This window comes from Trematomus bernacchii, unplaced genomic scaffold (genome assembly GCF_902827165.1).
Source record: "Trematomus bernacchii unplaced genomic scaffold, fTreBer1.1, whole genome shotgun sequence".
NCBI lineage: Eukaryota > Metazoa > Chordata > Actinopteri > Perciformes > Nototheniidae > Trematomus > Trematomus bernacchii.
Window position 1 is genome coordinate 543484 of NW_022987528.1, and position 13837 is coordinate 557320.

The window sequence follows — 13837 nt, forward strand, 5'->3', positions numbered from 1 at the left end:
CACGGACCAATTTCCCCAAATCTGTGGCGGAAGATGTAAGGCGGGGCCTCTCATATGACGCACACCTGCACACTTGCTAGCGTGTTCCACACTTCGTTTTCCGAATGCCAGGAAGTATTCTTGACTCGCTTCTGAAGCAAGATGCTCGGCAGACATGTGCTACCAAGCAAGCGTACTCGCGATTGAGAAACACCCGAAGTACCCAGAGAGCAGGCTGCAGCAGATCAAGTCTGAAATGTGACTTGCATCACAGCTGTATCAAGACACAATACGTGAACAACAAACATTGAACATAACAGCTCGATCAGTGAGAGAAAACCTGCTCAAAGATCCTTCAGCGTGCATCTGATCTGGATTCAGCTCTGTATTTACTGTGAGGATTGACTGGAGCACAAAGGATGCTTCAGTCTGACTTCATTGACTCTCCCATTTAGATGGAGTTCATATTCTCTGTTCAGAACATGCTTTGTGTCCCAGATGATGTTGTTGGACATGAGCAGCATCTCTACTGTCTGTAGTCTTTGTGTTTTTGTTGACGTTGTTCCTCCCTTCAGGACGAGACTGCCATGCCTTCAGAGGTGATGAGGAAGGCCAAGCAGCTGGGATTCTCCGATAAACAGATAGCACAGGCGGTGCAGAGGTGAGGGGGAAACAAGATATGAGACTGAGGACGCATTGCAGCATTTCTCTCAGGCTGCAGCTGTGATGAGGGTTGATGCAACACAAGTGAAGCAATGTGTCAACAAACAACAACATTTAAGTTTGTTGATTTGTATCCGTCTACCTGAGGCCTGTACTACGAAGCTGGATTTTCGCTTAGCCGGCTAAATTCAGGGAAATCTCGTGCTTTCCGGTCCTACGACGCTGGTTCTCTTTTTAGCAGGCTAGATTTCCATGGTAACTTATGCTGAGCGGCAAACCTGCTCCGGAGCAGGTTAGGTGGCAGGCTAAGAGATCAACTCAGTGAAAGCACCGCCTGCTGACCAATCAGAGCTCCGTGTGCGGAGTTTAAAGCGATCAATTCATATGACAGGAGGAGAAAGGAAATACAGTTTAAACTGCCGTTGCAGGAAAGACGACCGGCCAAAATCAACTGACTGTGTGAACGTGAAAATGAATAGAATATCCCCTCCCATCTTCAGAGCAATCTGACTATTATAACATTAGCGTTAAGAAAGCTTACTTAAATATCTGCCACGACATAAGTAACCGGATCAGAGTAACATTAAGTACAGTCCGCGGCACTGTGAGTGCAGACGTCGATGTGTCCCATTATCATTCATATCATATCACATCATAATGTATCATATATTTCCTTATCTGAGTCAGCTTCTTGAGCCGTATCTGGCCGTGCAACACTCACAGTGTCACATACTGTATGCAGAAGTATTATTTTAAGCAACACATTAAGTTGACGAAACACTCGAGTCAAATGTAATTAAAGTCAGATCCACTCGTGTCTTGGACGGGGCAGTGATTTCATAAACCTGTTAATGTACGCATTCAAACACTTTTTCTTTTACCAGCTGTATTCACCTTGCAGGTGCAGCTATGTGGCTTTTATCCTGGGTAAAGTGTTTAAGTCATGGATGTTTAAAGTTTAACTTCCTCATATTTGACTAATATTAAAGTTCACTTTTCATTCAGGAAGTATGACACTGCGCTGTCAGTAGCTTCTCCGTGTTTGAGATTGGTCGAATGCTCCAAATACCACCCCTTTCATGTAAACGCGCACCTAACTAGATAGGACACGGCGGCTTGAGCGATCCACTTGATAACCAGCGTCGTAGTACAGTTTAGCCAGAGCGCGTATGTTTTGGATTGGGCCAACCGGCTAACTCCAACATATCCAGGTTAGGTTGAACCAGCTTCGTAGTACAGGCCTCTGATCAAGAACTGCACATTGGAAATTACCTCATAGTTTAATTTGGCATAATCATCTCTTTTTTTATTATGGTCCTTATAACAATTAAATTATAATAAAGTAATAATACAAAATAATTCAATATAATTAAATACAAATAAAAAAAAAAAAAAAGAATTAAATTTTAATTATAATAATTGAAACAAATATATTAAGTAATAATAATCTATTAAATATATAATAATAATAAAAATGTTGTATTTTTAATTACATTTCTCAAAGAATATAAAATGTTCCTCTGAATATAAGCCCCTTACACTTTAACGTATTTATTTATTTTACCTACAATGTCCATAATATGCAGTCGTACTACATAATATTTAGCATATTTTTCTTTGTTTACATGAAATCACCAGTTTATTCTCTGTTTTCAAACCAAAATGTATGTTCTTACATTTGTTTAATCTTTCTTTTTGTAATTACCCTTATATTGCCACACATCCTTACTGTCACTCTCCGCCCTACAGCACGGAGCTGGTGGTGAGGAAGCTGCGTCACGATTGGTCGATCCTGCCCGTAGTGAAGCAGATCGACACGGTGGCGGCAGAATGGCCCGCCTTCACGAACTACCTTTACCTGACGTACCACGGCACGGAGGACGACCTGGGCTTCGTGGATCAGCACGTGATGGTGATCGGATCGGGGGTTTACCGCATCGGCAGCAGCGTGGAGTTCGACTGGTGTGCCGTCGGCTGCATCACTGAGCTCAGGAAGGTGAGGATCAATTAAAATGCAATTATTCTATTATTAATATTTTTTAATCTCAATCTGATGGATGTCTTTGAACATTTTTGGACTGAAATGGAGGTATGGGGAAAATGTTTGTGTTATTTATCGGTTGATTTGGTGACTTGATTCAATTTCTTAGCATTTGAGGATCATGAGATCAAATAAAATGCAATTATTGTAATATGAATTATTCTTTACTTCAATCTGATGCACGTCTTTGAACATTTTTGGACCGAAATGGAAGTAAGGGGAAATGTTTGTGTTTATCGGTTGTTTCGGTGACTTGATTTTTGTCTGATTAGAAATATTTGAATACCAATTAAAGCCTTTCATTATAGTCCAGTAATTATTTCAATATTTGTATTTAGCCGAAGAAGATTATACATACAACATAGTGCTGTGTCGATGCTCAATTCAATTTATATGAAATCATTTGTAAAGTTATAAAAACTCACATCAATAAAACGGATGAAAAAACATAGGTATAGATTATATCGGAGAATTGAACAGTATTTGAAAACAAGCAAATGCAAAAATTAAATAATACATTAATAAATTACATAGAAAATACATATAAACAAACAAAAAAGTGTATTCTAAGTAGATGCAGAATATATCTAAATGTAAGAATTGGACCATCATTTAAAATGGTTAAATATAATTTATTACATTTTAAATTATTTAATTGTAAAATAAGATCTGTACGTTTTGTAATAAAAACCTGATTAAATGAGCTAAACTATAATAAGACCTTTATTTAGTTTTTAATACAGTTACATAAATTAGATATGTTCTACTCGTAGCAGTTAACATTTTATTATTATTATTAGTAATCTTATTAACATGTCTCCCATTAATCACAGATGGGTTATAAGACCATCATGGTGAACTACAACCCGGAGACGGTCAGCACGGACTACGACATGTGTGACCGCCTCTACTTCGATGAGATCTCCTTTGAGGTAAGATACGTCTGTATATGGCCTTTGTCTAAATCTCTATCATTTGTGTTTTACAACAGCTGTATTGGTCTGCCTGTATTGTTTGTGTTTATCTGTTGTAACTTTGTTCATGCTGCTCTCTTGGCCAGGTCGCTCTTGAAAAGACATTTTAATCTCAATGAGACTTTTTACCTGGTTAAATAAAGGATATATATATATATGTCCACAAGTGAAATACTATCAAGAGAATACATATATTAAACAGAAATTCACTTTACTCCTCTTGCCACAAATACAATCAGCCAATCAGAGACATGTTCTGTATATATCTGAGACCTATAATATATTGATGAAAAACAGTATAATAGGGGACCTTTAATGAGTATCCTCTCCATATCTCAGGTGGTGATGGATATCTATGAGCGGGAGAACCCAGAGGGGGTGATCCTCTCCATGGGGGGCCAGCTGCCCAACAACATCGCCATGTCTCTGCACCGTCAGCAGTGCCGCATCCTGGGAACGTCGCCGGAGTTCATCGACAGCGCGGAGAACCGGTTCAAGTTCTCCAGGATGCTCGACACCATCGGGATCAGCCAGCCGCTGTGGAAGGAGCTCTCAGACAACGAGGTACGACACTTTGGATTCATGGGAGAATGTCTTTTTTTTTTAAACAATATTTTTATTGAAGTTTTCAAATATAACGAACATTACACATACATATAACGGTCAGTCTAGGTGGCAGATACAGTGTACAATCAAATGGATAGGCATGTAGATAAACACAGGTCAGTATACAGATGATACAGGGATAACAAAGTACAGAAATCTGAAAGAATATGACGTGGAACTCCGAATGTCTTTTATTTGTTTTAATCTTTTATGGACGTTTTTTAATTAAGCTTTTGATGTCTTTTGTGCATTAGTGACCCTTTGGAGGGTATACATAATGTTTGGAGTGTTTCTCTGCATACCCTATAGATGAGAGTAACACATGCGTCACTTCTGGGCGTAATTACAGCCACGCCCACTTTTGGGAGGAAACATACGCTGTCATTTGAATGGCGGTAAATATAGATTCTGAAATGTTCGGCAATCACATAAGAAATTAAGAAAACTGCACTTTTTTGTATTCTACAAGAAGCCCAATTATGATGGTCGGAAAGTATTATACAAACTATTAAAACATGTCATTGGACATCGTTGATCTGCGTCGATTTATAGTTTAATTTAAATCAATAAGGAAATGATGTCCGGTCAATTTGTTGGAGAACGAGAGGACGAGTGGCAGGAAGCAATCTGACACTGAAACTGTGATTTCTGAATCAGATAGTTTCTTTTACTGTCCTTATTTCTGTAGTGGAAGTAAAGAAACCGTAACTCGGGATTTATTTGTTGTTGAATGTGCAATACATGACTCGGCACCTTTAAGACATGAAGAAACTACTGTTTTCCACGTCGCTCTGATGCATTATTTTCCCCCAAAAGTGGGCAGGGCCGTCATTTCGCCAGGATGTGAAATAGGTGTTTCTCTCATCTATATAAAATAGAGGAAGTCTTTAATAATACACATTTTTTCCCACTTTCTTCCATTTTCTCAGTCTGCCATGAAGTTTTGTGAGACGGTGGGTTATCCCTGTCTGGTTCGTCCGTCCTACGTTCTGAGCGGAGCGGCCATGAACGTGGCCTACACTGACGCAGACCTCGAGAAATACCTGACCAACGCCATCGCTGTGTCCAAAGAATACCCCGTCGTCATCTCCAAATTCATTCAGGAGGCCAAGGTGAGAAAAAAACCCTCTTTAAAGGTCTCCTATCATGCAAAATGCACTTTTTGATGTCTTTTATACATAACTATGTGTCCCCGGTGTGTCGGGGAACTCACAATGTGTCAGAAAACAAAACCCTCTCTCTTTTCCTCCGTACCCAAATCTCTAAAAACGGGGCTACAACGGAGCTGATCCAGATTTGCGTCCGATATGACGTAATATCTGAAATGTGGACCCACGGCCCTATCAGAAAGTTGCTATCAGAAACAATGCCCGACTGTTTTGGACATAATATGGTCGGTGTTTACATTAGCATCGCTAACACTCAGAGCTAACCTGTACTGGAGAGCATGTGTGTGAAGAAGCAGGAAATAAAAAGGAACTCACCTTGTGGTATAACCGGCAAGAGAGAAAGCCTTTGAGCTCCATACTGTTTCAGAAATAATCCTTGATGTGGTTTGGAACATGATGGCGTTTAATCACGGCAGCTGTATCTGCAGGGTCATTCTGAGCAGGCATTAGCTCCCCCTCCTCTTTTTAATTTTTTTTTTCAAGCTAAGGACCCAGGGCTGAAACAGGGATATGAGGGATGTCTAAAATGCATGATCTGTTTGGTATTTTGAGCAAAACACTTCATAGACATGTTTTTTATATATTTGTATATATCTGAGACCCATAATATATGCCTAAAAATAGCATGATAGGAGACCTTCAAGTAAAAGTTGAGCTCTTAAGATGTCAGAACGTGTCCCCAAGTTTCTGTAACATTTGTTAATCTTCCAGGAGATCGACGTGGACGCAGTAGCGTCTGACGGCGTAGTGATCGCCATCGCAGTGTCTGAACACGTGGAGAACGCAGGAGTTCACTCTGGTGACGCCACTCTGGTGACTCCAGCTCAGGATATCAACCAGAAGACCATGGAGAGGATCAAGATGATCGTGCACGCCATCGGCCAGGAGCTGCAGGTCACCGGACCGTTCAACCTGCAGCTGATCGCCAAGGTGGGCAGCAGGAAGTCATGACATTCTTATGTTGATCAGACAGATACATATTTGTATTGAAGACACATAGAAAAGACATTTGGTACATTGATAGGAACCACAGTTACTAATGTTCAACACTTCAAAGCTACTAGTGTTCAGCTTAGTCTCTACTATTGTTCATCAATTGACCAGCCATACGTAGTTGATCTTCACTTGAAGGCCGTTTGTCCTGAAATGTTTTAGAATATATGTGCAGTTTTAACACTCACTTGCTCATCTTGTTGGGGAGGAGCATACAATCAATCAATCAATCAATCAATCACAACTTTATTACAGACTCAGGGTCCAGATAAAAGACAAGACATTACATTTAATAAATGACATACACGGCATAAAAAAAAAATCATAGTTTAAAGGGGACCTATCATGCAAAATGCACTTTTTGATGTCTTTTATACATAAAGATGTGTCCCCGGTGTGTCGGGGAAATCACACAGCGTCAGAAAATAAAACCCTCTCTCTTTTCCCAAATCTCTAAAAACGGGGCTGATCCAGATTTGCGTCCGATATGACATAATATCGGAAATGTAGGTTGGCTTTACACCCACGGCCCTATCAGAAAAGTTGCTATCAGAAACAATGCCCGACTGTTTTGGACGTAATATGGTCTGTGTTTACATTAGCATCGCTAACACTCAGAGCTAACCTGTACTGGAGAGCATGTGTGTGAAGAAGCAGGAAATAAAAAGGAACTCACCTTGTGGTATAACCGGCAAGAGAGAAAGCCTTTGAGCTCCATACTGTTTCAGAAATAATCCTTGATAATCCATGATATGGCGTTTCATCACGGCAGCATTTAGTTTAGACAGTAGCTGCCGGGTCCCGCATGAGCTCAGACCCCTACTTTTTTATTTTGTATCAATTTTTTTTTTTAGCTTTATACCCCAAATCAGCACTTTTGAAACAGGAAGTGAATATCTGAGACCTATGCTATTGCCTAAAAATAGCATGATAGGTGACCTTTAAGAATAATTTAATCTGTGTCCTACAAAGAGACAACTATACCAATGTCTCAAACATTTCACTTGCACTAGACCATCGAGGTCTCTTCAGCAATATTCTCATGGCATCATTATAAGCTACTTGAAGTTTCCGTAAACTTGCTTTTCTGTAGTTTGACCACAAATGTGCAGTATAGAGTGGTGTACAATATGCTCTGAACAGAGACATCTTCACTCCATCTGCACATGCACTAAATTTACGTAAGAGAACGTTTGCTTGTGCACACATCATGCGGCATTGCCTATAAATATCTTCGTCATTTGTTCTGTAATAAAGTGTCCAGGATATTTTAACTTATTACAGATACTAAGATTAATATCAGACAATTTAAAATCAGAGAAGTGAATTGTTTATCATACTGTAGCAGACACTTCATATTATACAGGGCTTGCATTTAAAGTATTAATTAAGAAAGCAGGCGAGGTCATTGTATCGAGGTTTCTATTCTTTATTAAATCCTATTATTTGATGCCGTTTTCTTTCTCTTCTCCCAGGATGACCAGCTGAAGGTGATCGAGTGTAACGTCCGAGTCTCACGCTCCTTCCCCTTCGTCTCCAAAACTCTCGGCGTGGACCTTGTTGCCATGGCAACTCAGGCCATCGTGGGGCAGGACGTGGAGCCAATTGGGCTGATGAGAGGGAAAGGGATAGTGGGAGTGAAGGTAAATAAGTCACTTCATTTTTACTTAAAGGTCACCTATTATGCAAAATCCACTTTTTCCTGTCTCTTCTACATCAACATGTGTCCCCTCTTCTTCATGTCTCTTCTACATCAACATGTGTCCCCTCTTCTTCATGTCTCTTCTACATCAACATGTGTCCCCTCTTCTTCATGTCTCTTCTACATCAACATGTGTCCCCTCTTCTTCATGTCTCTTCTACATCACCATGTGTCCCCTCTTCTTCATGTCTCTTCTTCATCAACATGTGTCCCCTCTTCTTCATGTCTCTTCTACATCAACATGTGTCCCCTCTTCTTCATGTCTCTTCTACATCAACATGTGTCCCCTCTTCTTCATGTCTCTTCTACATCAACATGTGTCCCCTCTTCTTCATGTCTCTTCTACATCACCATGTGTCCCCTCTTCTTTATGTCTCTTCTACATCAACATGTGTCCCCTCTTCTTCATGTCTCTTCTACATCAACATGTGTCCCCTCTTCTTCATGTCTCTTCTACATCACCATGTGTCCCCTCTTCTTCATGTCTCTTCTTCATCAACATGTGTCCCCTCTTCTTCATGTCTCTTCTTCATCAACATGTGTCCCCTCTTCTTCATGTCTCTTCTACATCAACATGTGTCCCCTCTTCTTCATGTCTCTTCTACATCACCATGTGTCCCCTCTTCTTCATGTCTCTTCTTCATCAACATGTGTCCCCTCTTCTTCATGTCTCTTCTACATCAACATGTGTCCCCTCTTCTTCATGTCTTTTCTACATCAACATGTGTCCCCTCTTCTTCATGTCTTTTCTACATCAACATGTGTCCCCTCTTCTTCATGTCTTTTCTACATCAACATGTGTCCCCTCTTCTTCATGTCTCTTCTTCATCAACATGTGTCCCCTCTTCTTCATGTCTCTTCTTCATCAACATGTGTCCCCTCTTCTTCATGTCTCTTCTACATCAACATGTGTCCCCTCTTCTTCATGTCTCTTCTACATCAACATGTGTCCCCTCTTCTTCATGTCTCTTCTACATCAACATGTGTCCCCTCTTCTTCATGTCTCTTCTACATCAACATGTGTCCCCTCTTCTCCATGTCTCTCCTACATCAACATGTGTCCCCTCTTCTCCATGTCTCTCCTACATCAACATGTGTCCCCTCTTCTTCATGTCTCTTCTACATCAACATGTGTCCCCTCTTCTTCATGTCTCTTCTACATCAACATGTGTCCCCTCTTCTTCATGTCTCTTCTACATCAACATGTGTCCCCTCTTCTTCATGTCTCTTCTACATCAACATGTGTCCCCTCTTCTCCATGTCTCTCCTACATCAACATGTGTCCCCTCTTCTTCATGTCTCTTCTACATCAACATGTGTCCCCTCTTCTTCATGTCTCTTGTACATCAACATGTGTCCCCTCTTCTTCATGTCTCTTCTACATCAACATGTGTCCCCTCTTCTTCATGTCTCTTCTTCATCAACATGTGTCCCCTCTTCTTCATGTCTCTTCTACATCAACATGTGTCCCCTCTTCTTCATGTCTTTTCTACATCAACATGTGTCCCCTCTTCTTCATGTCTCTTCTACATCAACATGTGTCCCCTCTTCTTCATGTCTTTTCTACATCAACATGTGTCCCCTCTTCTTCATGTCTCTTCTACATCAACATGTGTCCCCTCTTCTTCATGTCTCTTCTACATCAACATGTGTCCCCTCTTCTTCATGTCTCTTCTACATCACCATGTGTCCCCTCTTCTTCATGTCTCTTCTTCATCAACATGTGTCCCCTCTTCTTCATGTCTCTTCTACATCAACATGTGTCCCCTCTTCTTCATGTCTCTTCTTCATCAACATGTGTCCCCTCTGTGTAAAGAGACTCTGAAAGTTTCAGGAACAAAGATTCTCTCTCTTTTTGTCCTGATCCATTTCTATAAAAACCTGTCTGAAAATGAGCTGATCAGATTTTGGCCACTTTATGATGTCATCACGATGTTTTGGCTTGAGTAACCATTAGCCAATCAGCAACCAAGGTAACCCCCCCCCCCCACCTTATCACCTGAATCTCCTCCTAGAGCACCATTGTGTTCTTTTTAACCAAATGTCTCTCAGAGGGGCGTGGGGAGGGGCTCCTTATTTTCATCTAAAGTAACAGACAGAGAATCAGCTCTTTGGAAACAGGGCTGAAACAGAGGGGATTATGGGATGCTGCAATGATCTGTTTGGTGTTTCAGCCAATCAGAGACAGGCTCTGTATATATCTGAGACCTGTAATATATTGATGAAAAACAGTACAATAGGGGACCTTTAAATCAGAGATAACGTCCTTTTCACCTCACTGTGTGTCTTATATATCCTCTTAAATATATGTATAACGTGTCCTCCAGGTGCCCCAGTTCTCCTTCTCTCGCCTGGCCGGAGCAGACGTGGTGCTCGGGGTGGAGATGACCAGCACCGGAGAGGTGGCCTGTTTTGGGGAGAACAGATACGAAGCTTACCTGAAAGCCATGCTCTCCACAGGCTTCATAATCCCCAAGAAGAACATCCTGCTCTCCATCGGCAGCTATAAGGTACTGATTTTAATTCAAAGGTTTTATTGTCATATGCACAAAGCTACAGTGTAGAAATGGCAATGAAATTCTTCTGACCTGAGCTCCTCCAACAATGCAACATAAAATAAAATAGATAATAGTGCAAAAATATGAAATTAAATAATGTACATTAAGACAAAATTAAATACGGTTTATTGCGGTGTGACTATTTCTATAGATACGTAGATTGCAAGAGGACAAACGGGAATGTTTAGCAGACTTACTGACTCTCTCTACTTAATTTATCTTAGCCAAATGTTTGTTAAATTTGATAAAGGTGAACGTTGTATCCATCTGACACAGCTGGCAGTCTGAATGATGCCTCTTAGTGGAGCGATGTACAGACTGAGGCTCATTACAGCACATTTGCAGTCTTGCATGGCGATTAACAGATGGTGCTCGAGGCCACCAAGCCATGTGGAAATAAGTTGTAGCTTTCCCCCCCAAAACAAATCTGTCACATGGTGCTGAGTGCATGATAAAAATAGTTTGGAACCAGAAATGGAGAATTCAAATTAACCATAACAGTCCCAATACAATTAAAGTACTATATGTATTTTAACAGGTATTTTGTATTTGATCCACAGTAGTTGAAATGATTCTTAAGCTCCAAGTACACATTTTTACACTAGATATAGTCAATTAAACAATATTATCATTACACCCAACACATTAAAATGTCATAAAACCGAACATTTGGTAATAAAATATAAAATGATTGACACTAAAGCATATAGAAAATGCTAAATCTCATGTTATTGTGTCTCATCTTTTCTGCAAATAAAGTCAAATAACATACATTCATGAAATAAAAAAACTTGAAATATGTTGAGCTATACCTCTATACACAACTGTATTTGGATTTATTAATATGGAAGAGTATTCGGTCTGTTCAGAAAGCAATTAAGCGATTCGTACATATTTACCTGCATTTCTTTGTGGTTACTCGCCATGTCAAATAGACAGGAGGCTCAATCCGTATCCAATATAACAGAGACAACTTGAACCATTTCTAGTGCTTAAAATATTTAAATAATTAAGAATGATTGTATTATCCAAACCTGTGCATTAACCCACATCTTCCATTGAAGATAACATCATACATGTGCATTTATTTGACTGTTTGTGTGGTGCGTTACAGTACAAGAGTGAGCTGCTGCCCACGGTGCAGGCTCTGGAGTCGATGGGCTACGACCTGTACGCCAGCCTGGGGACCGCTGACTTCTACACAGAGCATGGAGTCAAGGTAACTGAAAATATGTTGTATACTTTATTTATTAAACCACTTAATTGCAGAAAAGTAAGCCGGGTAATTAAGATTTATATGATAGAGAAATGTATACAAATTCACGTTGGCTAGAATGACTGAAGCTGGAGTAAAAGTCTGGATCTGAAGTGTAACACGCTTTTACATTTTTCATCTGCTTTGTCCAACAATAGCACAAGTGCATGTTCACAAATATAATATTTTGTGACTGACCTTAAGCATAATGTATTCTCCTTTCTAGATGGTATGTAAAAATACAAAAGAATCCTGACTACTGATTGTCAGTATTGTACTACTAATACACTTCATCCTTGTAATTGAATGTAAACTCAATTGCCTGTTGGAAATTATTAAAGTGTCTTCCTTATCTGAATACAAAAAGATGTATCCAGTCAGACAAGTGTGTTTCAAAGAGGTTAAATAAAATAAATATCATGTGAAAAATGAAACGAATGCAATCATCTATATCAGGGGTGTCAAACTCAAGGCCCGGGGGCCAAATCCGGCCCGTGACTTCATGTTATGTGGCCCCAAAGAATATAGTATGTTTATTATACGGTTCACAAGCAGATTTACAGAAGCACGTTGCCCATAAACTACGTTGCCCATAAACTACGTTGCCCATAAACTACATGTCCCACAATGCATCTCAAATTTGACCTTTTTCTCAGAATTTGACTTTTTTTCTTCAAAATATTCTTTTTTTCTCAGAATATTTTTTTCAAAATGTAATTTCTTTGACTTTTTTTTCCAGAATTTGGCTTTTCTTTTCAAATAATTTTGTGACATTCTCACTGAAGAGACTTGCAATTATTTGCCCTAGACTTCTGCTTTCAGACATAGTTAATTATGAAGTTATTAATGAAGTTACCCTATCTGATATTAATCCAATGCAGAGGCAATCATGTAATAAAATACATTATTTGATATATATTAAACCTTTATATATGTATTCTTATAGTCTCAAAGTTACAACCGGCCCTTTGAGTGCAACCATGAGGCTAATGTGGCCCGAGATGAAAATGAGTTTGACACCCCTGATCTATATGATTCAGACATTAAAATAGCAGTTATACAATTATAAAACAATAACATGAACAGACCGTAATCAAGATCTATTGGACTCTCAGATGTTTAATCATTCTTTATTGGCACTAGAATAACTCTGTGGAGTAAAAGTCTGTGCTTGTGATTTAAGTACTACAGCTTTTTAATTGTTCAGCTTTGTCCTGCAGAGACACATGTGCATGTTCACAAATGTTATAGGATCTTTAGTGACTGAACATCAGCATAATGTAAACTTCAACTTAGAGGCACTTATTGTCAGGATTTTCCTATTTTACACTGAAATGTTACATTAAATAAAAGGTGATAAACTGAAATGTGTACTGTAAATATAAAAAAAGTTGAGCAATGTTCTACTTTTGAAGCTTTGGAAGCGTCAGCCAATCAAATCATATGCCAGTACAAGCTCTAGCCAATCAAACCGCGTGCTTGTGTGTCCGGGGCGGGAGATTCATGTTTCAGACACGCCCGTTGGCAAGCTTCAACGCACGCTGCCGTGTGGACGCTGCGTTATAATAATAATAATAATAATAATAATAATAAATGATATTTCTATAGCGCTTTTCTTGAACCCAAAGACGCTTGTTGCATGAGTTATGAGTCTCATAGAGGTTAAGTCAGATCAAACTTAAAGAAAACTTCGTATGAGAAGTGCTAAATAACATGCATCATCTACCCGGTGTATATATGGGTCAGGTCACACATCATTAGCAGTTATATATATTGACCAATCGTAATATCAAACCATAACTTAATTAGCAGGTATCACAAAACATCAACAATATGTGACCTGCCCTATCGAAATCAGTCGCATTGACCCGGAGACACATTTTGAGTTGTATGCACT

General features: G+C 39.5%; 1 protein-coding gene across 1 annotated transcript in view; it reads left to right on the top strand.

The window, feature by feature from the left end:
* The window catches only part of cad (carbamoyl-phosphate synthetase 2, aspartate transcarbamylase, and dihydroorotase), a 56207-nt gene that overhangs the window by 21668 nt on the left and 20702 nt on the right, over nucleotides 1–13837 (top strand). The window contains exons 18-26 of the mRNA XM_034121269.1: nucleotides 555–640; nucleotides 2392–2638; nucleotides 3517–3615; nucleotides 3997–4221; nucleotides 5193–5375; nucleotides 6144–6362; nucleotides 7901–8068; nucleotides 10455–10637; nucleotides 11800–11904. Of these exons, the coding sequence (XP_033977160.1) occupies nucleotides 555–640; nucleotides 2392–2638; nucleotides 3517–3615; nucleotides 3997–4221; nucleotides 5193–5375; nucleotides 6144–6362; nucleotides 7901–8068; nucleotides 10455–10637; nucleotides 11800–11904 (1515 nt within the window). The remainder of the gene's footprint in view (nucleotides 1–554; nucleotides 641–2391; nucleotides 2639–3516; nucleotides 3616–3996; nucleotides 4222–5192; nucleotides 5376–6143; nucleotides 6363–7900; nucleotides 8069–10454; nucleotides 10638–11799; nucleotides 11905–13837) is intronic.